Source organism: Larus michahellis, chromosome 5 (genome assembly GCF_964199755.1).
Source record: "Larus michahellis chromosome 5, bLarMic1.1, whole genome shotgun sequence".
NCBI classification, from domain to species: domain Eukaryota; kingdom Metazoa; phylum Chordata; class Aves; order Charadriiformes; family Laridae; genus Larus; species Larus michahellis.
The window spans coordinates 38048017-38074499 of NC_133900.1; the positions used below are offsets into that span (position 1 = coordinate 38048017).

Below are 26483 nucleotides of genomic sequence, written 5' to 3' on the forward strand. Positions count from 1 at the left end.
AAAGAAAGCTATTTTTCCTGTGTTAGTAAACACTTGTCTATACAGAAGAATAAGAGTCTTCCTAAAAAATATTTTCAAACTCACAGGTTGTATTTTTAACCATAAAGCTCTGCATTTGAAATAAAATTTTTCTCTTAATACCACACATTTGTTTTTGTAGTTTTATCTCATATACAGATGAAATATTTTCCTCTCCAAGTTTTATGTGCTCATTTGGTTATGTTTTCATTAAAAAGGTAAAAAATTATTGCATGTCAACAGTGCTCAAAGAAGTATCTAATGCTTTTTCCATTCACAGGTGCTCCAATTAAGCTGTCATAGCCACACAGTGTATAATTTATTGTGTTTCTGACTCACAGCGATCTCCATTTCATCATACCATGTGCTACTCTGTTAGCAAGAAACAGCATGGTACAGCTCAAACCAGAGCTGCAGCAACAGTTGTTCAAATACAGCCAGAAAGGCTCCTTCCATCCTTATCATGTAACCTCCTTACCTGTGAGCACTGAAAAAAATAAGGCAGGACTTCCTACTGAAATCTGCTTGCCATCTGTTGCTTATTATCAGCGTTCCTTGTTATGTACCCAGCCATAATCTAACAGTATTCAGGCAAAACCTTCCCACTTCTAAAAAGATTGTGCGAATAACCCAGTGAGAAGGAAGAAAAGGAGTCAGAGCACATGTAAACATAGCGCCTGGGAGCTCTCCTCCCTCAGCCCACGTCCAGTCGGCAGATCCACCACAGCCCAGCCACCCCACTACAACCTGCTCATTCAGGAAATCAGTGCAATTCCCTTTTGTTTTATTGAAATGTTGAAATAGGAAATATTACCTTTGTTTTTACACATTTTGTTTACTGCTAATCTTAGTGAAAGCACATCATCCACACGTACACCAGTGTACGCGCAGAACAAAGGGAAATTAAATCCCACATGCATGCAGTTAGCCTTTTAAAGCAGACATAAAGCCTGCGCCTGTTTAAGGTTACTGTGAGCTTTATCTTTTAAATTTGATTTAGTATCAAGTGTAACAAGACTCAAAGAGTTGACTTTTTCAATTTAGTGTTTAAATTTTGCCATTCCAGATGCTGTTTTGGCCTGAGGTACAAGCACCAATTCAAGTAATGTCACACACCACACACTTCTAGAATAAGAAAGGTCAGAAGAAACAGGCCAATCTTTTTTTTCCCCCCCTTCAATATATTGTACATATATATATATATGTCTGTGTGTATCTTTTAAACACACACACATGCAGATCCCATTCCTGCATTCTACAGGCAAATCCTCAGCTTGAAAAGTTGCACAAAAGTTGCACAAAAGTATGCACAAAAGTGCATACCGACAGCTGATTCTCTTTTACTCTCTACATGTTACCTCAACAACTGAGGGATCTCTTTGTAATCTTTTCTAACAGAAATAAGCAAGATGACCATATAGATGCAAAGATCTGAAAATCAAATCCCGCACTACAGATTTGCCTCTATATCAAAGGCATAAATTGCTATAAAACATTATGGGACATGCTGTCTTTCTAGCACAATACTGCATATCCTTCAATTCTAAATTCTGGAAGCCAAAACCGCATGTCAGATTAGAGCAAAACATTTGCTGGACTAGCATGCACAATAAACAAACAAGGCAGTAAACACCCTGGCATGGAAAATTTTACAGAAAAAAATTCCACTTCCAGTGACAGATACTACCTTCCAGATAAGACACCAGTACTATTCTCCCTATCCTAGCATTGCTAAAGTAATACAATTTCTTACTGTGTATGTAGCTATAGTCAAATAGGCTAGGAATTCCTAAGCAGCTAGTACTCAACAAGTTAGAGAACTGGATTGTTTGATTCTAAGTTTATTTTGGTTAATGAACGTTCTCGAAAATCAGCATCATCCCCCTCACCTGACAGAGGGGAACAGTGTGTAGTTCAGGCTTTGTGCTAGCGTGGCAGATCTGTTCCTTATTTACTGACAACTACCCTAAAGCTGGTACAGTGCTATCAACTCTTTAATTTCAGTACTGCAGGCTTTGCCAGCTAGTTCAGATAGATAGCACAGACTTACACCACAGAGATGGTTCTTCTACAGACAGAAGAACTCGTCCTCCAATCCACAATTTGCATAGCCAGAGACTTGCAGTCTCTCAATCCGTAAGAACTGACCTTCCTCCAACCTCCCATAGTGCAGACTTAAAGAGATTTTCTCCACTTCATACTAGCATCCACTCTTTACAAAACCTTTGCTGCCCTTATACAAATACAGCCAGTGCAGGAGAAATATATTATCCTTGTTCAGCAGCAGGATACAGTGCAAGAAGTCAAGGTGGAGCAGATAAGGTGGGAAAAGTCAGAGGCTCCTGGCTGAGGTTGGGAAGACTGGTGCCAAGTTCTAAGCACTGTAGAAGAATGAAGGAAAACATCAGAACACAAAGATGTGCTAGTCATACCACAACGATTTGACAAATCTAGTGTTTATTTACAAAATTGTGCTGTGTATATTTAATCAATAGCATGGACACATCATGCCTTTTTTCAGCATTGAAAGATTGAGCGTCAGACAGAAAATGCCATGTTCCAGTTGCTTTTAGAAAGGTCCGGGTTTTTCTAACTGGTGATTCTCTCACCCTTCAAGCATGGGAAAATTATCTTCTTTGTTTGTTTGCTTTTAATATGATAGAACAGTTTTTCTTCTCAAGGAAAACATAAACATAACCATCAGGAGAAAAATAACTGAGTCAATGTTATTTCAGTTGCTCCACAAACTCAGAATAGCTTAATATTTTGCCAAAATGACCACCAAAGCAGAAAACAATAGCTTTTAAGGCATTCCCTCTTGTCTCTGGAAGACAAGCAAAGAAAAGGAAAAAGGCAACTCACACCAGAGCCATTGTTTTTCTCTGTTTATTTTGCAAGCTTCTTCAAAGTATCTTGTTGCTAAGAGTGACTTCAACTGAAAAGTGTGCTCTCACTAGAAAAAAATTTAAGTATAAACATGAAATGCTGTTGAAAAATGAGTGGAAACTTAACACACATTCTGCCGCTTCAAACTTGCAAAACTACTGGGGAACATCCAATGCAACTACCTGCCAAGATAGGTAACTTCCTACTCTTAACTCCATCCCAAAGCTTGATCTATTTTAAAAGGTGAATTGCCTGAAGAGAACAAATGAGGGGATATAACATTTACATTTCTGGGAAATACTTAATTATGGGTCTTGAATTGAGCAGCCACCAGAGGGGGCAGGACATCATAACACTCTCCAGGAAGACACGTAGTTACAGCAACCAGCTGTCTCCATCTGTGTTGGTCTTAGCCCCTGATGGCACAGCCGTGGTTTCATAATGAAAAGTAGCATGAGATGCTTATAAAAAACACTTCTGTAACAATGGCAAACCTCTAGATAAACCAAGCAATGGGAACAGTGGGCTCTCAAGCACTGCTGGCAACACCAAAATACAAAATATACAGGGAAGTCATATTGTCAGAATAGGCAATTGTTGAGAAAGTCTGTACCACCTGCCCTAATTTGAATGCATTAATCCCAATGAGCACCCTAAACAAGCAGAAGCTTCCAGGCCTTAACAAACCTAGATGCTAAGACCAATGAAGCAACTTTACAAGGCATCATGTAGAAATGCGATGGCTACTACCATTATTTTAGTAACATTTATCTTGACTACCGAGCTGATCATAGCTAAATGGTGCAACAGTGCCCATTAGCCAACCGCATTAGACCAAGTGGCCCAAATTTCCATTTAAAATTGCCAATGTAGACGAGGCCCTCACTCAAACTAAACCGCACATTTTCTGGGAAAAAGATCTGCATTTGTGCAGGATGTTCAGTACTAGTTGCTTTATTTGCACTGAGATAAGCAATAGCTGCCATTGATAATTGCAATCTTTTGGTCTTCCATTCTGTTAAGGCATACTGGAGCTTACAGCAGCTCTCCCTTCTTTTTAGCTTTTCTCTCAGGTAGGGAGTCAGAAGAACACAAATTAATTCCACTGTATGGAATCTACCATAAATTTCCCTCAATTTTATTAGGAACTGCTCTACAACAAAACCCATAAAACTGAACATTTATTTATGTATTGTAGTATCGTAACAGCAGAGTCCCTTATCAGTTGTTTAAAAGGCAGAAGGCTCAGGGAGAGATTAATGAGAGGCTTGGAAGAAACTTTTTTAATTTAGTTTATGTACAACTTTCCCTTTACTCCAAAAGGCCACAAAACCAGGACACAGTCAGAGTTTGTAATTGTAAAGGCAGACAGCTTTTATATTTACTTTAAATTCTACAGTAAGCTGCTGAATTCCAGAGTAGTACATTGTGGGGAAAAAAAGATACATTATAACACCCTCAAATGAAATTACACTAGTCTGTCACTTTTAATACTAAACAGTAACCAAGTCTTGTAAACACAAAGCATTCACGCAGTTTTTTATACTTGGAGAAATGCTTTTTTCCCCACTCTTAAGCATGACTGATGCATAGCTGGGGGACGGGTGGGGGGTGGATCCCTGCACATATCAAGGAACATATTGAACCTCTGTGGTTGAGTATTTAACCTTGAAACCTAATGACCACCGTAAAGCCTGTAATTATCCGAAGACCATATTCTTTAACTTGCTAAAGAGACTAACAATAAACTACTGTCACCTTTAAAGCCTTTTGTGCACTTGTACGATATAAAAGTGAAAAAATAAATCACTGGGCAACAGAAGCCACATTTGCCAGTGCCACATTTGCTGCTGATTTGTTTTTGTGACTGAATTTCTACCCCCTCGTTCTTGCAGGAGTAAAACAGGAGCAAGAACGAGGGGGTAGGAATTCAGAGTCACAAAAACAAATCAGCAGCAAAGCTAGCAAAAGTGTGCGGGCATAAGTGTGAACATATGCGCCCGTATGAGTGGGGCTGATGCAGAAACAAGAGAGGAAACAGACTGTGTAAGCTCTCACCGCTTCTCAAAAAGGTACACGTTATAAGAACCTAGACCACACTCAGCCCCGGGAACCGGTCTTGTTCTCAGGCTGTGAATGATAAACAAAGTATATAAGCAATCAAATATACGCAGCATATGCATATGTTACCAGACTTGTACCTTCCACCACACCACCTTCTTTAAGAAGGAAATTCAGAACACATTTGTTTCTAAAGCTCTTTTTTTTTTTCCAAGAAATGAGCAACTCCTGAAAGTACAAATCCCCACATCTTCATACAAGATACCCCAGCTAATCAGTGCGACATCATTTTTAGATTATGAACTTCAGGTACAAGCAGACATAGATATCTGCACATCACCACAAAACACAGTGGGAGGTATTAAAGATGTGCCCTACTACTTTTTTTTTATATATACTTTCATGAGGAAAATACCAACTGACTCAACTTTTTTATAGACAAAAGATCTGCCTTCTTTTCTAGGCATTTCAGAAATGTTAGCTCTACATTTTTGAAAAATGCTTCTCTGATGTTGCTAGCATTGCCCGTAAAAGGAAATTATCTTTCAAGAGCATCCTTCTATCTCTTTCTTCCCAAATCAGAGGTTGAGCATGCCTGTAGAGGCTCTGCATATTCCTCAACTAGACAACAGAGCTCAGAATCTTACAGTATGGTACGCATGCCTGTCACAGGGTGCTGATACACAACATGCAATAGATGCAATACAGTTAGACATGTGTAATAAACTTCTGGTTCCTTCATTGTATTAACAGAGCATCTTATAAACATCCATACACCATATTTAAGATCCAAACGTATTCAATTATTTTTCTCCTCAGGGGTTTGCCCTGCTTGTGGACCAGCACATTCAGCACCAAAAGAGCCTCCAGCTTTGAACACCTGTGTGTAGGTACACTTACCTGTCACAACATGCCCCTTACCACACTAATTTAGGGCACACTCCATGCCCGGAGACCTAAAATATGCAGAGAAATAGTGTTTTGAGTGACTGAGCCAAACACAATAAAAGTCTTTCTGAAAATAATATAAAAATAACCATTTTCTTTAAGTGTTCTACAGGGCATTTTGCTCGTTTGTTTTTTATTTTTCCCCGTTAAATGACAGTTTCCTAAACTTGTGCATTCCTGGCCACAAGCAGAATAATTTGTGGCTATGACTGCAGGGGATATCACTTGCAACACTTAAGCAATTTCCTTTGACCTACACAGTACAAAACCATGTGTTGTAGAAACAGCCTTTGTTGTACACATTTCAGATAATCATTTACAATTTTTGAGAAATCACATGCTACCTTTTTACTTTCAAAAGATGGAATGTTCATCTACTATGCTATATAGTAAGAATATTTATTGTTGGATGTAAAACACTTAGCAAATTTCACCCTTCCCACTCTCCCTGCCAACCCAACAATCCTGTTCCATTGGGCAATTAAAAGTTTTCTGAATTTGCTTACACAAAACAACATGTTTTGATTTTTGAGATAGCAAACCTCAGCAACAAATGTCTCCAATGTAATCTTACGCATTATGCACTTGGAAATTAAGTTTTATTTAATGTGCATGAGACATGGATTCACAATAAAATGCTGAATATCAATATCAGTAGAAGATATTCCCACTTCTGTATCACAGGAAACTAATTCAGCTTTAAAACAAACAAACAAGAACAATCCTTTCTTGATTATTTCATCCTGTGAAGCCACTGACAGCAATAGAAATAACACCTTCCAAATTAGGAATTAGACATTATGGTGAGTGCAAGCAAGTGCACGGGTCTGCACTTTGGGAGGAATTTGGAAACTAGGGGGATGAAATGACACAGAGAGAAAGAAAATTATTTATTGAAATAAAAGATTGTAACACACATCCACAAAAGAACAACCTCTATCAAAACAGAAGAAATGTACCAGGCAAATAACAATATTTATTTCTCTTAAGATACCACTGAAATAGTCAATAGCTTGTTCTTGGAATATTTTATGGTCCCTTGTCACTATTTATGAAGAAAGAAGCCTCAAATTGTTTACCCAGTCCACATAAAGACACCTAACGAGAACATTCTTAAACCTCAATGATTTTGTTGTGAGTGCTGATTTTCTATAGAAATGCATTTGAAATTAGCCTATTAACAAAATATTTTCCTCCAGTGACACTGGTAATTCTGCCCAACAGCCACACAGAAACACAAAATTCTGCGAAAATGAACATAACGATTGCTTCTCACATGCATTGGATTTTTCTTAAGTACCACAAAATGGATTATTCCCAAAAAGGTCTCTTGCACTTTATCGTAAAACAAAGATTACGAGATCTAGAAGCATCATAAAAGGGATTAATTTAATGGTGTAAAAATTTGATTTTTTTAATAATGTTGGTATATACCAATACATTGTTGCAACCTGAGACAATCCTCATCCATTAGCATTGAGCACATGCTTAAAAGTTGTGCAACCCTAAACTCATATTCCATAGAACAGGAAGACCAGCACTTGTCTGTTCTTGAAACATGTCATATTTTAATGCATATTATTTGTTAACATAGACATCAGCATCCAGAAATCATTTTATAAGATGTGAGTTACCTGGCATTCTAAAGACATTTTACTGCGGCAAGATGAGTTTATCCACATTCACTGCAAGGTTAAGTGTTAAACCTATGCCTAATCCCTTAAAGTACCTCTGACTCCTTCATTACTGGTGTAATATGTGTGCATGTAAGGTCCTTGGGGACCATCCTGATGAGAAGTCACTGTGTACAGCTGGATTCCTTGCACTGTGATTTCATCTCATGCAGAAGGTGCGTCTGTGCAGCAAACCGTATCACTCTCTAGCCACATCTTTTGCATCAGGCCAGTCCATGGGAAAATGAAGATGTGCAGACTCATCTGACCAACGCTTAAATTAGGGTCTTACTACAACTTGACATAGGAAGTTGAAAAAGGAGCCCGGTTCAAACAGTGGGAGAGCATCATAAGTCCTGGCTAATCGGGAAGAGTGCCAAAGAACAGAGAACAACTGAGGAAGCCCACAGGTCCTCAGCAACCGTGACAAGGACAGAAAGATGCAGTCACTGGACACCAGTGCCGTTACTTTCTTTACATAGGTCCGCTTGCCTAACCAGTGGGGAACATACATATATTCCCCCAAGCTCCAGAAGAGAAGAAAATAACATCATTTTATAAAAAGGGAAGACAGGAGGAAAAAAAGAGGGAGAGACAACAAGGAAACAGTAAGTCACAAAATAGAAATACCACCTGCTCTGATGAAAATACACAGGCAACCCTTCCAGAGCACAGGGCTTTTATACCACTTCATAAGAACTTCAAGCATGCTCAGCAAAAAAGAGTATGGTTCACAACACACAGCTTGGTGTACTATTTTTTAATTAGAAATCGAAAACATGGTTGAATTCAACACAACTTAAAAAATGTATACAAATCATAATAAAAATACTGTGTCTCTGTGCACAAAATTAAAGCTGTCAGTCACAATTCGAAGAAATGTGTTATAAGCAACGACTCATCTTAGATGCATACACCTTTCATTCTTCACATGTGGCCCCTGTACTTTAGGCAAGAGCTGACTGCACCTATCTTTGGGCTTCTGAAAAATGACAGTATTTCACAGAGCTTTCTCATCTGTTTTTCCAAATGTTTAGCAATTGTACTTCTCCTTGCAGCTTCTCAAAAAATACACAATAGAAAAAGCAGCTATTATAAAAGTAATTTTTTAGCTGCTTCCAGCCTTGACACCAGGTTAGTGCATCTTGTTGTCAGTCTTCTAAGTGCAAATTCCACTCTTTCTGTTGCTACTCACAGTAACACAGAGCAGTTTCCCCACTGCCCAATGAGAGGCTTCAGAAACCATACGGCAGCTTTAAATGAACAAGTGAAAGGATGGCAGAGCCATAAGCATATAGAAATCCTCAAAACAAAGGATCCTGTGTTTACTGCAGATAAACCCACAGTTCCCAGGCACTCTGGTAATGCTGGCAGAGACTGTTCCAATTCTTTGGTACCTTGGAGAAATACCTCTCCTCCCACACGTTCCCAGACCTCTCCTCTTCCCACTCCTGTGCACATACCAAAAAGACCTACAGATCCTGTCAGAGGCATCCAGCCTCTGTAAATACACTAATAAGTACCTGTACATTGCTATGGTGCCAAGAGTGAAATACCACAATGACACACCTCAATTAAATAGTTCTTGATAATGGATCCACCAACATCAAGCTAGTGCCCAGCAATTAGAGGAGTGAAGCGTGCCTAACGTCACAGCAGCAGCTACCATACATGTCCCAGAGATGATATTGGTGACCTACAGTAAGCTTTGCACACCAGCACGGAAAAACAGATTTTTGTCATCATGAAGTTATGCCCATGAGCACTGGATACATGAGGTCTGCAGCATTATCCCATCTCATCATTTAGTGATACCTGTCCCACACTGGTAGTGACACTCTTCCAAGCAACGTCTTGACCTGCTTAAACAACTGACATGGTAGACTACAGCAGATGTCCCATCCTCAGGAACTCCATTCTCAGGTAAACTTCATCATTCCCGTCTGGCGATCACTGGGTGTTTCGTCAGACATACTTGCAAAGGTTGACAAGCTTATGACAAGTCACAATGCTTACAGCATTTGCTATCAGATAACTTGTGGCACCTGACAATGCCGTTTTCAAAGTACTAGGTAGAAGAAGACAGATTTTTTCCAAAACTTTTACTCCGGTCCCAAGTCCCCCATTTCTGTTAGTTTCTGCACCCTAGATTTACAGTGCAGACAGTTGCAAAATGAATACAGCAAACTGATGGAGCAATTTATTATGAGAAAGTTATCAAAACGCTGAGCTTGTTTCCAGGCGTTTATGTCCCATCGCTCCAACAGGATGAGCCAACAGTATTTTAATAATGAATAACATCACAGCACACGGTTCACTCAAAAATCCTTGTAAATGATTTAGCACAGATGTGTACAACCTGAATCAATTTTCATGTGCAGATCTGTGATATTGAGTGCTCAGGTTTTAATGCAAGACGGAATGCATGATGAATACAAATTTATCACTTTAAGAAAACTATTAATTTTAGCTTATCTCTTGTAAATAGAAGCAAAATGCTATAGCTGAAGAAAAAAACCAAATGGTTTCCTTTATGCATACAATATTCTGTCTAGAAGGAGAATGGATCAGAAACCCCTCTGCAGGAAACACAGTGCTTGAAAATTTACCTAAGTTTTTAAGAGTGTAAATCGCCATGCTCAAAACCTTATTGAAAAAGCAAAATATAGATAAGACATTTATCATCACAATTCAAGAACTAGTGAATACCTGGTAAAAATACCAACAAGCATGTAAATGGTAGTAATTGATTTCATATAATGAATAATTGTGTTCCTTACTACCGTGTAAGATTTGAAGATCAAAAGAGTAAGTGGATTCAAAAAAGGAATTGAGTTAGTGAATGATAAATCCATTGGCAAGAATTTAGCAGGGCAGCATCCAAGAAGTTGCTAAGACATTGACTGCAGAGGGGAAGGAATCTCTCTTGAAAGTAAAAATCGAATCCTAGGAGATGTTTCTTGCATACTTTCCTGAAGACATTTGTAGGCAATTGTAAGAAACAGCTTACCTGAGAAGATGAACCTTTTGTCTGATCCAGTATGACATTCCTAAGGACACGAAAATTCTGAAATTCTTTTCCATATATTTTATCAGTTTGCACACTGGGGCACATATGAGCGACTATAATGGCTCTGAAAGACTAAGGCAGTTATAGGAGTGACAATGTCAATCATTTGAAATCTTCTGCATGTTGTGATCCAATCACATTTTCTCCAAAAGCCTGAGCAAGCTGACTGAGGTAGTGACCCACACACAAAATAAACACAACCACCTCTTAGAAAGCTTAGGGTGAAAAAAAGGCAGTAGGAAAGAAAATTAACAGTAAGATCTGTTGCATTCAGCTTCTACTACGGTGTGATCTTTTCCAGAATTGCTTTCATCCAGCCCTTCAAGCTGGACCCAAATACAGCTACATACAGCCATAGAAAGCAGGTATAGATTTGTTTTGTAACATATGCAAGGCTTCATAAACCAATTAAGTTCATCTTTGAAGCACCTTATTTAGAATTACATTAAATCTTGTAAGAAGATCCTAAATACTCAAGTCAGAATGTCACATTGATGTTTTTAGAATAACACATGCAATCCATACAAATCTCTGCTGATTTACAACTCCAGCTGAAGCAGTTAGCGTAACACAGCACTACATCAGATGGTCAATTTAAAAATATCAATATCCATAAAATCCTATGTCTTTCAAAATTCACACAATGTTGAGGGGGAGAAAGGAAGTCTTCCTGCTATGTGCCATCAAACACTAAATCTAAGCTTTCCTGCAAAACTTATTTTTGTCCTTCACTGAAGGGAAGGATGCTTGCCAAGCATAAGCCACAGATAAACAGATGATATATTGTCTTCCCAAGTCTGCCACTGGAATGCTTCAGTAACTTCGGTGCATGCTGTTCTTCAAGAGGAGAGTAAAAATCCTGGCCAGCAATGAAGCCAGTGCTTCCGCTCCATTTTTGTACACTTTGAGAACCTGAATAAGCAAGGCAGGACTGCGCAATGAGAGGGTTGAAGGGGCCAGACTTCTTTAGTCCGGCAAAGAGAAGGCAAAGGAGCTATGTAACAGCAGCACACTGCTACTTGAAGGGTAGCAGCAAAGATCCCAAATGTAAACTCTTCCTGGTGTTGGTGGACAATACAACTGTGGCTTGGGAAGTTCAGGTTGAATGTGAGGAAAAATTCTTTCACTAGGAGGTAGCGTACCTCTTGATCAGATTACACACAGAGGCTCGATATCCCTCTCTTTTGGGAGACTTTTCAAGACACAGCTAGACAAAGCCTTGGCTGGATGAATCCAGCCTTGGCAACAGTCCTGCTTCAAGTAGGAGGCTGGACTAGGTGACCCGAGAGCTCCCTTCCAGCCAACACTTCCATGGCCACAAACACAAAATCATCAAAGCAAAGAAACTAAACCATGCTAAATGCAAAGTGCTGTATTTAACTACAGATAATAAGCATCAACAGAAGAACTTAATGTCAAATGACTTTAAGTGCTATCAAAAGAAAATTTGTTTTCATACTGACCATATTGTATGAGATACTTATTGAAACAACACATGCAGAACTACATCAACTTTTAACAGAGAGCGTCAACACTGCTTCTCTGTTGTTTACAGATTTTAAATCAAGGCTTTATTGTCAAAAGTAAATACTGACAAATTTATTTACAAATATTAAAGTTTTTTCCATCTGTAAACAACAACCACTATGGTAAAAGCTTCCTGCAATGAGGTTATGACTCATTCTGCCCTTTGGTGTCTGTCCCCATCCTTTATGCAACAACCCTGATTTATCATTTGTTACCTCCACAGGAAATGATTGCTTGCAACACAGTTAACAGCATGGTCTTTGGGCAATCGTAACTCAATGGGTTGTTCTCTGGCTATAAACTCAATGCTCCTTACGCATGATACATTTTCGTGCCTTGCTTTGACTATAACCTAAGTGAAGAAGGTCCATTTCATCATGCAATAATAATACTACTACTTATTATTATTTGTCCTTCTACAGTTTCCTTGGCTAGGGAATCACCCTGTTGACCGTAAGTAGTTATTCAGTTATTTTCTTTAGAGCAGCCTTCATTTTCAGAAGGGTTATTTCTTCAGAAGACACAACATTCTGTGGTGCAGTCTACACTCTTGGCCAAGTAACTGCAAGTAGTTTTTCTTCTTGCCACTGACAGTACACTTGAATTTCAAGATATGTTGGTGAATTTCCACATATAGGCTACCTTATTTAACTTCCACAAAAGCTTTAATTAGTATCTTATATTTACCTGAAGCAAGCTACATTCAAAAACTATGAAATTTAATGCAAATGTGTGCAGTAACTTCAACCGGCTATGGAAAAGGCCTGATAAGGTAATCTTTTTAAGACATACATGATACAACATATTAGCACCAATTAAAGATTATTATAGAAGAATTACATTATTTGTGCTCTTTGAATTTTAAGTGTTTTGCTGTGGTGGTGCCTAAAGCAATTATTAAAACTGAAGCCCTTGAGCCTGCATTGGGACTACAAAAACGTAACAGACTGAATCCCAGGAGAGAGGGAAGAGATGCACAGCTGGCAATCAACTTGAACTTCATTCTTGAAGTTGTGAGCCAACTGATTAAATAAATAAATAAAACAAATATTCGCTCTCACCCATTCCAACTCTCCTCTCAGCCCTCTTTTTAAGGCTTCTTCTGTACATGTGGACAGACCAGCAGATCATAGGTAGCCCTTATGCATTTATTCGAGACAGTGGATGTGCTCTATCAGGATTTTTTTTTCTTCTCTGAATAAGAAATGATAAAGGGTTACTCTTGCTACGGACAAGGAGAAAAATTTCCAGATTAGCACTGAAGGACACAGGCACACAGGCAAAGAAGTTTCCAGATAAACAATGCTGACTTCTGTTCTGCAAGACGCAGATCTTCCTGCTTCTTCTAAGATGTAAGAAGCAGCAGTAAAATGTAAGATTTAGTTAAGATTTTAAGAACACAGCAACTAACTCTTAGAGCCACCTTTTTCCTAATCATGCTTTCTTTCTGCTCCAGGGTCACTGGCACCCCCTTGGGAAGTACTAAGGGCAAGCTGTTCATGTTATGATCCAGTGAACCCTAAAGGACATCATCACTTAATCATTCTCAGACTTAAGAATTTCATTAAGAATTTCAGAACATCTTATTCTTTACTTCTTAAGGCCAAACACATATTTTGCATTAACCTAGGAACAACGACTGAGCATTCTTGTATCAAATTCCTCATTTATCCACGATGCCTGCAAATTAGTGTTCACCGAATTTCATCAGACACACAACACAAACGTACCCCCATAACCTCTCAGCACGTTGAGCAGTGAAATATTCAACATCAATTTGTCATATTGGACACAGCTCATTGTTCTCAGCTTCCAAAACAAGTCAGCGCCAGTTTGATGTGGGAGTTGTGGGAGTGTAAAGAATTGATCCAACTCTGAACTAGATCTTGTTTTGGCAAGAAACACCCCAAAGCACTCAGTCAATCAACCAACCAAAAATAGATTATTTCACACATAATCTAAAATTTCCCACTAGTGCTGAAAAAGTTTCAGAAAACATCTGAAATACTACGGAGAAACAGAAAGGTGAGGGAGGGGACAGAGGGGGATGGACACAAACAAAAAGAAGGCAGAGATATTTCAGTCAGCATAGCAAAACTCGCGTGCAAAATTTACAGCCACTGTGTGGGAACAAACCACAGACAAGCATTTGTGATAAGTAAAACAGAGCAACATTAAATTAAGTCAAAGCCTTTCCTTGTATTATTGACCATCTGTACTTTTAACCACACATTAAAGTACAAATCACAATAGCTCTTCATTATGAACTCAAATAAATTTCATTATTGACTTCTATATTTGGCAATTTTATTTCATTTTTAAGTAAGGAAACATCTGCCACATCCATAATGGGCCATTATTTCTCAAGGAACACTGACCAGAATTCAAAGTGAAATAATATAGACACTGAATATGTTAAACATTTCTTATGCACTTCAGATAACATCAGAATACAGAGATTATCCCTCAGCCCTAATGTGGTGGTAAGGACACATAATTAACCAATGCAATTCATAACTAAAATTTACTATATTCACTATAAACTTCCCTGCAAGTCCACTTATTTTAGTCAATAGTCACAGAATAAAAAGCTAGTCAAAACAGGAAAGCACATCAGATTAAGGTCCAAAGTTAGACTGGACAGAACCTGTAAATCTATGGGAAAATAGGATTTTAGTTTGGTTTCTGTTGTTGTTCTTTGGGTTTTTTTCCCCCACTTCATGAAAAACAAACTAAGTAAAAATACTAACATTCTAAACTAAAAAATCCAGTAAAAAACCAGCATTCTCTATTACTTCCCAGAGCAATAATGTATGCGACAGAAATACAAAACAAGGGGGGTAGAAATCAATCACGGTTTTTTACTTATTTATATTGCAGTAAAATAACCTAAAGGTTTCCAGCAAGACTGGCTTCCTTCTGCACAGCAGGTGACCAAGTGACTCAGTTTAACAAACCTATGCATCTACTTTTATTCTTGTCAATTTTTAAAGAATGTTTCCTAGTTCTCCTCCCTATCACTTAAAAAAATACACATATAAAAAAAGTAAACAATCAGCATTTTCTCAAAGGAATAATCATTTCATTAGAAGAGTCTCAACTGCTCTACTTAATATCTTCTTGCAGGTTTTCTGGAACATGCTAATTAAAAAGCTTTCTTGAATTCAGAGAAAACAATTCCACCATCATGATATGCAGTGGGGTAAAAACAGGCAGTCAGACAAGTCATCTGAGCTATCTATGACTAGTCCGTGGACAAGGATGGTTCTGCTCGTCTCATCTGCTCATGTTTCCAAGTTTTCATTCTCTGCTTTAATATCAGCTCTGACACTTGTCTAGTTCTTAAGCAAGCCTCTTCATCTCATTAAACCAGCAAAAAAGCCCCCAACCCAATCCAGCAAAAAACCCCAATGAAACCAACAAGCCCCAACCAACCAAATACAAACCACTACACGAGTAGGTCTCTAATACTCTCAGGTTGCAGTTTCACAGCAACCTAAGCCAAAATAACTCCTGGCTGGCATAGTCTCTTACCTCCCTCCGGCTGCATGTTCCTACTCTTTCCCTTGTGCCAGCTTCAACATTCACCAGAACCTGTACAGAACGATTCCAGCAAGCTGAATCAGCAGGCTCTCCACTGAAGAGAGCAAGAAAAATAGCTCTCTGCTCGGGCAACGCACCAGAACAGGTTGGTGCAGGTTCTAGTGACCAAAGAGCTCCAAGAGAGGCCTCAGCAGCCACCAGGTAGATCAGCCCAAGCTGCCACCAAACCACAACTTCAGTGACTTCACTCACCAACAGGTCGGACAAGCAGCAGAGCTGACACATGAGGGAGAGCAGAAGTGCACATCCACGGAAGAGATCACACCTCTAGCAGCAGGAAGCTGTTAGGTATATTTAGCTGGCTTCATCCTACAGTATCTGGCATAGCACAACTGTGACTAGCTTCAAGGGAAAACACTACTTCGTTCCACAGTCTCCTGTGTTCTGGTCCTCCAATAAAACAGTGCTAATTACAAGCCTGAGTGTTTAGCAAGTCAGAAGTGTTTCTGAACTTTCACCTTTCAACTGCCACTTTGCATACACGCGTTATACGTGCAGGGCAAAGGTGAGCAACTGCCCTTATGCACTTTCATACATAAGCTGAACATACCAGAAATTTAAGTTGTTCGCATTCACAATTAGTTTAGCAGACTGAAGTGCTTAAATTGACAGTCTGCTAAGATGCAACTACAACATTTCTTAAACCCTGCAAAAATACCCAACAGGCTTATTTAACACCTATTTACATTACCATTTTGGCAGTGTAACTGCATATTACATGCAAAAAACCGCCCACTTATTTTCAATAGGTTTGTATATAAAGGTATAAGAGAATTGTCAAGTAAGGGAAGAACAGCAAACTCATCCACCTCGGGTGATATTCTTCAGGGATGCCTTAAGAATGCTCCACTGGGAGTCTTCGTGCTGTTTTCCACTGTAGAGTCTTGCATACAGATGGAAAGAAGGCGAGACAACTAAAGCAGAATGCTATTCATTCACACATACTTTACACTAGTAAGGTAAATAGTGCCAGGCCCATTTCAAAGGGGGGTTGTCAGGACAAAATAACAATAAAAATAAAAAAGGATGCAGGCTCTTTATTACTGATTGGTAGCATTGTGCCAAAGGCAAACTCTGGGAACAAGCTTTGTTCCACAAGAAGGCACCAAAGATTTTATATTTTTATATATATTTATATATATATATATATATATGAGCTGTAGAACCAGTTATATGTTTTCTACTAATAAAAATCTCCAGAAGAAACACCTTTAAAAACCAGACATCACAACTAGCAGTGTGAATATTTAGCTATTAAGGAAACCATACAGGAACCAGCATTTTTATTTTTTTTTTGCACCCTACCCTAGACAAGGCGAAACCCTGCATGCATGCCAAGCCACAATGGTTTCAATAGGTTCCTGCTAATCCTGCACCTGCCCAGATATGCAGTGACATAACTAGGGTCACTGGAAGCCACAGGGCCTACTTGTTGCAAGTTTTCCCTCAAATTGCTGTTTTTGCCATCTACAAGGAGACACTCAATTTCTTGTTGCTCAGATGGATGCAAAACCACATGAATTGTAGAAAATACTATACCGTTAAGGATGTATCATAATTATTAAAAATCAGAATATTTGGAATTCAACTTTATGCAGTGTGGCTGAGATTTTCCCTGGAAACAGACCTTGGGAAAATGATTCATTCTGGAGGGGATTTTATATAGACAGAAAAAGAAATGCTGCATTCACACCTCAGTGATTACAGAAAGGTGATAAACGCAGTGCCCCTCAGTTAACAATGATGTCTGAATTAAATAATTTCAGTTGCTACCAGGATCCACTGGACTTCACCTTTTCGAATAAAAGCTTGTTGCGACCTCCAAATCTCTCTGTAAAGATATATCAATCCGCATGCTCCCAAGCCCCTGTCTCCATGCCTCCTCTTATACACTGATTCTTGCCTCCTTTTTGCCAAGGCCTGCTGTCCATACCTCCATGGAAATGATTACACATGGACAACCTCGATATCTAGATGTTCCTCCACTTAGGTGCTTTCAAGAAAACTCGGTATTTTATTTCCTGATATGGCACTTTAAGTGTCTGTCTGTCTCCGGTGGACAGTGCGTGCCCATGCTAGCCTAGCTCGGAGAAGGAGCCGGCCGTGGGGCTAAGCCCCGGGGAGGAGAGCCCGCGGGGGGACCACGCTTGCGGCTCACGCCGGCCTGTGGCTCGGATGATGCACCGGCGCTGACCTGCCCCGACCTCGGGTGAAGCCGGCCGGGAGGGCACACAGCGGGACGGCACCGCCAACACCGCCCGGCCCCTGATAAGGCATTCAGACCGGTAGACCGGGCCAAGGCTAGCCCAAAGCAAGCGACGCCGCGGCCCGCCGCGTCCCCGCCCCTCACCTGCCGCCGAGCTCAGGGCGACCCTCCGGTGCCTCCTCCCGAGCTCCCGCAGCTCCTCCTCGTCCTCCTCCAGCCTCCAGGCTTCGGCCATCGGCGGCGGGGGGGCGGCCGAACGCATTCAAGAAATGGGGGCTGCCATGTCCGCCTGCGGCCGCCCAATCCCCGGGATCCCCGGGCCTGCCCGCACCTGCGCCCTCTCCGCCCCGCGTCCCCCGGCGAGCTCTCAGCCCGGGCGGCTCCGCGCTGCTGCCGGCGGGGCGAGCGGGGGCGAGGCGGGAGCCGGCGAGCGGGAGGAGAGGCGGCGGCGGCGGCCTTTCCTGCCCATCCGCGGCTCTCCCGCGTCAGCAGGAAACCCGGCGGCCGCCTGGCACCGGCACAAAAGGGGGCGGAGGAGGCGGCGGCGGCGGGGGGAGGTACCTGGCGGTCGCCGCCGGGCAGCGCTGCGCCGCGGCGGGCACCTCGCCGTGGCCCGGGGGTCACCGGCGGTACCGAGCGAGGGGCGTGTGAACCCCCGGTGCTAAGGGGGAAAAAGGGCTTGCGGCGAGGGGGTGCGAGGTCTTCCTCGCCTCAGGACGAGAGTAAGGAGGTGCAAAGGGCAGTTACTGCGAGCGGGAAGGAAAGCCGGTCGCCCTCGGAGCATCGGGGTGGCCCATAGGCTTAGGGCTGAGGCAGGCAGGCAGGCGTTCCAAGGGCGGCCGGCTGTAATTGGCGGCCAGGAGGATGTATTTCTTGGCGTGAGGTTCGTTTGGGTGGTTTAAACCGCTTGAGGAGAAGTGATCTTACGGCCAGACTTGAAACTGGTGAGGTGCACGCTTCCAATGCAGAAGCAATACGAAATATCTGGCCAGGTTTCAGGTTGGACACTTAGAAGTCAGGTGTAGTTTTAGCTTTAGTTATTTTTTTTTTTCTGCCCATATCTAAAATGGAAATTACATTGTTTCTTTGCGTCATATGGTTACTGTAAAACCAAGCCATAAACGTTTTTACAGATGACTCTGTATCAGGCAACACTTTAAGAAAGCATATACGGAAGTTAAATTCAGCTTCAGAGCAGGTGGATAAGGGACAGTAAATAAATAAAGTACGTGACCACAAATTAGACCAGAAGATGCAACAAAACATTGAGTAATCCTAATATTGAGCAATATCTGCGCTGACTCACTAAGCACCATCTACTCCCTACACTGAATAAAGCAGATTGTGCAGGCTGAAAAAATGTATGTGATCACAAAATCAAGAAATATATCATAATGCGTGAATACAATTGATTGACTACTCATTTTTTAGTGTTTCAGTGCTCAACTTTACAATCATTGTTCCTTAACTGAGTTCTTTTCACTGGAACGTTTAGCGCTCAAGGGGTGTAATAGTTATACTTTAGAAGGACATAAGGCTTTATACTATAAGCGGATATAAGGCCAGGCATAAAACTGGGTGTACAGCAGACAAACCAAACCCTCCACTACAGGTATGTGTTCTCAAAAGCCTCGTGCTCTGGATGACCTGTGCATGGCTGGATTGCATGGTAAGTCAAAAGATCTCACCTCACAAATTTCAAGGCAAGACCAGTGTGCCTTGTACAGGATGACCAATTGGTTATGAAGTTCCTCAGTGGTACGCTGCCGCCACAGGTGTGCTACAGGGCTGTGCCACCAAGCCTCACCTGTAAGGAAAAACACACAAAAGGAAGCTCCAATGCAGAAAGTATGAGGAAGAACAGCAGAAGAGAGGAAAGTCGCTGGTATATGCATATGTGAGAGACGTGCACAAAAGAGAATCTCCCATGTGAAAAAAAAACAGTACATGTTTTTTGTATTCTGGTTCTTTGCTGTGAAGCCAAAATGCAGCACCTACATTCAGCTGCTAAACTCTACTAACCACAACGAGTGACAAGGACCATCCATTTTCCACTTCCTGAATACCTCCTTTTTAATACTGTGTGTTTCGCTACTGCTGGGAGGGGAAGGAAAGGAAGCTTGCTATCATGTAAAATTACCAAGGAAGGAAAACCCAGAAATGTACCATAGAACATACTACAAATTCAAAGAGCCCAGAAAATTGAATTAAACCTTCTTTTGTTGCTGTTGATGAAATTAACGCAGAGGCTTCCAAGCATATAAAACTGAAAAATACATTTGCAGAGATCTTAGGCCTAAGAAAAACATTCTGAAAAGAGCAGTCCCAGCTATGACTAAGAAAACATTCCCTAAAATCTCAAATATAGAGTATGGAAAGATCATGTGTATTTAATGTTGACGATCATGAAGAGTTGCTTAGAGTTCACAGGGAAAGTCCTACTTAAAAATGAAAGCTCAATACCTAAATTATATAAAGTGATGAAATCTCTGAAGCAACCACTTGGCCATATACCAAGCTCTGCCAGTGGGAAATGCACTTGGGACAGGGACTGGGTTTTCAAGCTAGAGGAGCTGTTCAAGAAATGCCTGGACAGATTTCACCAGAAAGAGAGAGATCAAACTATGACCCAGTTCATATGTGGATACAAGATTCAGGTAGCAATAACTAACATACTATCGGAAACAGTTTCTGATCAATACTACTAGAAACAAGTAAAAATTCCCAGCATTTAAACAAAATTAAAATGCAAGGCAGCATTGTACAAAATACTTGAATCATATTTCTTAAACATTTACTGCAAAAAACATTCAATAATGCACATTGCCTCCAAAAGAAGGTTGCTTACCAGCAGCAAGAGTTCTTCAGGGTATGTTGTCTGCAGGTGTACTCATGCTGCCAGTGTACCAATGCCACAAGCATTCAAGCTTAGAGGTGGTTTTTTTAGGTTTTAAATGCCTGTAGAACAGATGTTTGTAGGGTAATATACAGGAATGTTTAAGACGGTATGTTCACATACTCTTCACTTCTCTCAGCTGCAAAATCTGCCAATGCGCAAGGACTTTAAGGGAGTAGAGACGGAGGGCGGATGTCTAGAGGTCCATTTCTTACAAGTAATTATTTTCTAGCGAGTGCTTGCCAGTTGCGCTCATCCATACTCTGTGAGCTGTGCCTCACCTCTAGTTTACATTGGTATTTTCAAGTGATCAACAGCTTAGTTCTGTCAAACGGCAGCATCACATCGCTGGCTTGACACCTGATAAAGATGTGTAATCAATGGAGGTACCTAGGAAGGAGATAGGCTTTAACAAGTCTGCAGGAGATAGATGGGCTCTGATGAGCGCTCCTGAGCAGCAAAGGCAGACCCACCTTAGCAGTCATGGAACAGATCCTGACACAGCCCTTTATCTGGGTAAGAAGTTTCTAGGGGGAGGAGAGAGCTGTGCCTTTGGGTCTTTAGACAAGCAACAAAACCAGCTGTTGAAATAATCAAAAGAGCCACAGTTGCTGGCTGGTCTAATAATAGCTTAGGCCAGACAGAGTAATTTGCGATAATTTGTCTCAGATTGGAACAGAGACAAAAAAAGACTTCTGCTGGGTTGTCGGGCCCAGGGGAAGAAGGAAACAAAGAGGAGGGTGGGATGAATTAGACCCAACACTTTCAAGTGCAGCAGGAATTAAAGCCATGTGGGAAATTCTCTCCAGAAAATGAAGGAACGAGGTTCCTCTTTTAATTTTCAGCAAATAAACTGATGGAAATTATCAAAAAGAAATAAAAGGGGAAGAAAAAGTACATGTGTAGAAGCAAGTTGCAAAAGTTTTATTAAAAAAAAGGAATAAAAAAGAAGCAGAGCACTTGCCGTAGTCTCAGGTAGCTGAGAGGAACCCATCAGCATGTGGCATATGCTGCTCTAAAGCCCTTCATGAAATACAATGTATTTGTCTTACAAGGAGGGTGAAGGAAAAATAAACGCATTCTTGTACTTCAGTGAGAATCTCTGCTGTGTACATGTGCATAGGAATAAAAAGACTTTTGTGTATTTTCATAGCTACACTTCTCCAAGAAAACAAACCTTACTGTCTCAAAAAGTCTTGCAATTTGGTTGTTAAAAACTGGAAATTTCTCACTGAAATTCTACTTTATCATATGCATCTTTGCTGTAATGTACATACGTGGGATTTCACAATGGTAGAGTAAAAGAAAAAAACAACTGGGTAAGTCTGTCTTTGTACTCTCTGCTGAATGCTTACAATGAGTTGCCTTGGCAGTTATTATTTTTTAAGTATTTTGTTCTGATTTGCATCCCTGGAATTGCCACTTTGTTGGGCCCTGCAAAAAGACACTGTTTTTCAACAAAAAATATCAGCTCTATAGAACTGCTTAATTGAAGTCGCCCGTGTAGCCTCAGTGTCTATTCAGGTTCTGCAAAGCAGCTGAAGCCTGCAATGAATGTATCAGTGTTTGGCCGAGATACAGGAGCCTCAGACCACAAAAGAATGCAGACAAAGGATTTTTAAAAAATGCAAAGGATGAAAAAGAGTGTTTTCAAAAGGGAAAATGTAGCCTTTGGACATGACAACATTATTTTTGTTCTGAGTAAAAATAACAAGGGTCTCGTTCAATAGGCAAATGACGTTGGCAATATAGCCAGTATAGGAAGCTGACATTGCCGAGGGCCAAGATCTGATAATTTGATCTCCATTTGTGTTCAGCTGGTCCAATGGGTTTTAGTGTAGTTGGAGAATGACATATCAGGAGCCTGCAGGCTTCCTGAAATGTCCCCAGCTAAGTGTGGGTTCCCCTTGCATTGTTACAACTGCTTGTGGCTCCCAGCATATCAGCACAATGACAGTCTAAAGGTACATGATTTTATGATGTGTGAAGATGATTAAAATAGAAGATTATTGATTTCTTTGAATAAGGACCTTTCTTATTGAGACACTGGGAAATTATCTTAACGCAAAACTAGGGATTTTGAGACTGCTCTCAAAAAAAAAAGGATCTCTGCATGAAAGCAACAAATCCACTAATTTCATAAGAGCAAAAATTGGCAGTCAAGTGGGGAAAACCTATTCAGAGGGAGATTCTTACAGTTGTTAGTTTTTAAATTAGTTTTACAAATAATTTTGCTACTTTTTCTGGACTAAAAGCACTGTTTCTTCTCCTGTCCTGTTAACAAACATCTCTTAACAGAGATACCTTTATGAGTATTATCGTTCACAGGGTAATAAATATATCTGTTTCTACTCCCTTCATGATTAAAGAGAATAAGGAAAAGAAGTAGAAAAAACTATGAGGAGATATGGAAGGGAGGAAATATGGAAATATATGGAAATATGGTTCAGAGGCAAACGCTTCTTAGAAAGAGAGGCTCTCAAAGCTAAATTGATTTGTAGTTTGAATCTGAAGTATTAATGTTTACTCTAATAACCACAGAGTTACCAGTGGACGGTGCTGATGTTGTGCTGAGCAAGCTGGCAACAGCATCATATAAGAAATATTATCACATTGGACTCACGTGTGTCTGATACCTAAGAATATTCAAAGTTAGCCCCAGGATCATAGAATGGTTTGGGTTGGAAGGGACCTTAAAGATCATCTAGTTCCAACCCCCCTGCCATGAGAGTTGAGCGTCCAGCTTTTCTGCTGCATTTTGCACTTCAGTGCAAAGAGCTGACAAAGGAAAAACATACAGAAGACAGCAACGGAGTCCTAAGGAATTTTCAAAAGGTGAAGCAGTTTCATAAATTTGTCATAAAATTGCAGTAAATTTGGAAATTTCTCACAGTACTGATATTGGTTATAGATATGAGTAGCTCTGATTTTGTCTTCTGTTCTTCTGCCATGCAACGCATGGAAACTGCCTTTCCCTGGAAATATACATGCCATACAGGTGGATAATCTTCACGGTTCAATAAAAAAATTTGTGGTGTCCTGGGTTTTTGTTGGGGTTTTTTTTTGTTTGTTTTGGCTTGGGTTTTTTTCCCCCCCACAGTACCACCTGTGAGCAGTCAGGCATTCTGTCATGTTTTTCTTGTGATGAACTTTGATACAGTTCACACTTACTGGAAGTGTTCACAGAGGTACATTAATATTCAGCAATAGGATAATTCTGCAATTAAATAATTGTATGATAATTACTAATTTGTGAGTTCAGTGGTGAAAAGCTTCTTTTCTAATGTGGAAGATTTTCAAAAATTCAAAATCAACTATTATAAGTAGAATATTACAAGTTTCCAACTTAAAAAACTTGTTTTGATCTGTTGCAGACATTATCTTTCAGTCACACATTCAACGACACACAGCTTCTTAAAAGAATGTGTTTTTTATAAAATCTGAAGAATGGAAAACCAGTTTGATAGCTTTGATTGAGTACTTGGCTAGGACCCTTGACAAATTTTGGATGACACCTGCTTATTTTAAGGCAGCCGGCCAAACGTGATGCAAGATATAGCAGTGTTTCTCAGACGTTTATTTTTCAATTTATCTGATAAGAAGGAAGGACCTGCATACCTCAGTAGCAATTAAGGGAAAAATAAAAATCATGCTACATGATAATATCAGCCCTGTCTTTTTCAATTTTATACCACAACCCTTACTCTAATCACCAAATGTCAATAGAGGAATAGATGATGACAGGCATCCTCGACATTAGGGCCTCCATACTGCCTTTAAAGAGGCTTAAGGATTGACATCAAGCAGGGGGTTTATGTATTTCACACTCATGCTTGCCAGAATCTATTTTGCTAGGGTTTTTGGGTCCTGAACTCCAGTTATACATACTTATTTAAACAACTGTGGTTTCTGAGCTGACTCCCGAGTAATCAAGGAGATACCTATACTATTTAGACAGATAATTGAGCTGCAAAACTATTCTTTTTTCTGACTCCCAGAAATAGTTTCATGTTACTCATACATTGCTACTACAAAGCAATCTGGTGGTTTTAGAGTCAATGACCTTTTGCTAAACTCTTTAGTGTTGAGTTTTGTTAGCAGTATAGTCCAACAATGGAGGCCTTACCCTTTTTTTTCACCTCCTTATTACTTTGCATGTACATATGCACATTCACTGGGTTCAGAACTTTTTTCTGTATTCACCAAGTATAATCACAGGATTGCATCATTCAAAAGAAAAAGATTAAAAAAATACAAAGCTGAAGTTTATAATGTGATGGCATAACAGTAGCCAAATTTCCTTTGTTTTAGTTACATAAGTAAAAACCAAAAATATCTGCCAAATGTCTGGATCTCCCAGTGAGGTCTGGACTGATGAAGGTTAGCGGCATTTTTGCAAGATACCGTTCGCAAAATCCTGAGCTGGATGGACAGTTTCTCACAGAAAACTCGCACCTTGCATCAGAGCTTTGCATTAGCCAGTTTCTGAGTGAGATCTGTACGCAACAGTTCCCAGCTGAGAACAAGCAACTTGGATTTTCCCTAAGGCATGATTTTCAAACCTTTTTAGACTTCACTCACATCTTTTCTGTAGCATTTTATGTCACCATAGTCCCTCCTGCTCTTCCCCAATGCGTATATATTGTAACTCCTCTAGCCTTCCCCAAACCTCTGCCTTCCTCAGACTGCAGCTACTCATACTGTTTATTCTTCACAATGTTTATTCCTTTACCCAGAAAGAAATTGCACTATTTCCTCACAGAGAAACAGCCCATTCAGTCCAAATCTTACAGCTGCTTTTTGCAATTTCATTAGCTCAAAGAAAATGCCACATTCTTCAAGGGGCTGCTGAGCAGAAAGCTTTAGGGGTGTGGAAAGCATGAAAGGCAGAGAAAAGCCTGGGCAGAGTTTCCCGGTGTTTTACATCGGGGGAGGAGGTATGGACTATTCCTCCTCTCTCCGAAAAGGGCCTTGCCCAACAAAACGTAGGGTTTTGTTGTTTTCAAGGACAGGAAGTGGCATCCAGGAATTAGCAGGGCAAAAAGAATTCCAGACACGCTCACCTGTGCTTTCTACACTCTTTCTGGTTGTTCCCATTGACTAACTAAATTGTCTTTATGGACAAAATCTCCTAAATGCTTATCTCAGGTTAACTTTATCAGTTGGTGATCGGCTTCACGGAAATAAATCTTTTATATCTACTGTGAACTCCCTTCCTCCTGATGCTGTCTAAATGCCAGAAGTTGTTTAAAGGATCTCTACAGTGTTCAATTCCCGATCAGTAAGAGTTCAATGGTCTGGAAAATAAGGAAGAGAGTGTCAGAATCAGTTTCTGGGATGCTTTCACAAAAGCCGTGTGTACAGCACTGTGCTGGAGCCAGGAACAACCTATCAGTCCTGAAGCAGCTCTCTCAGAGACAACTTTATTCCACAAAACCTTCAGGGCTGTAACACAGTCTTTATATTTTGAAAATCTATGGATGTGATCATGTCCTGAATTTATATCTGGACTACAATTTCAGACTTCCTTCAAGTTGAGGAAGGATGTTGTAATTAAAACACAGTTTTTGATCTAGAATTCACCTATGAAATCTA

General features: G+C 40.3%; 1 protein-coding gene across 2 annotated transcripts in view; it reads right to left on the reverse strand.

Moving 5' to 3' along the window:
- Positions 1 to 18274, reverse strand: part of SH3D19 (SH3 domain containing 19) — an 86162-nt gene extending 67888 nt beyond the window's left edge. For both annotated transcript variants that reach the window (XM_074589645.1, XM_074589644.1), the window contains exon 1: positions 18137 to 18274. In XM_074589645.1, coding sequence (XP_074445746.1) covers positions 18137 to 18254 — 118 coding nt within the window. In that variant the 5' untranslated portion in view covers positions 18255 to 18274. The remainder of the gene's footprint in view (positions 1 to 18136) is intronic.
- Positions 18275 to 26483: the final 8209 nt, after the last annotated feature.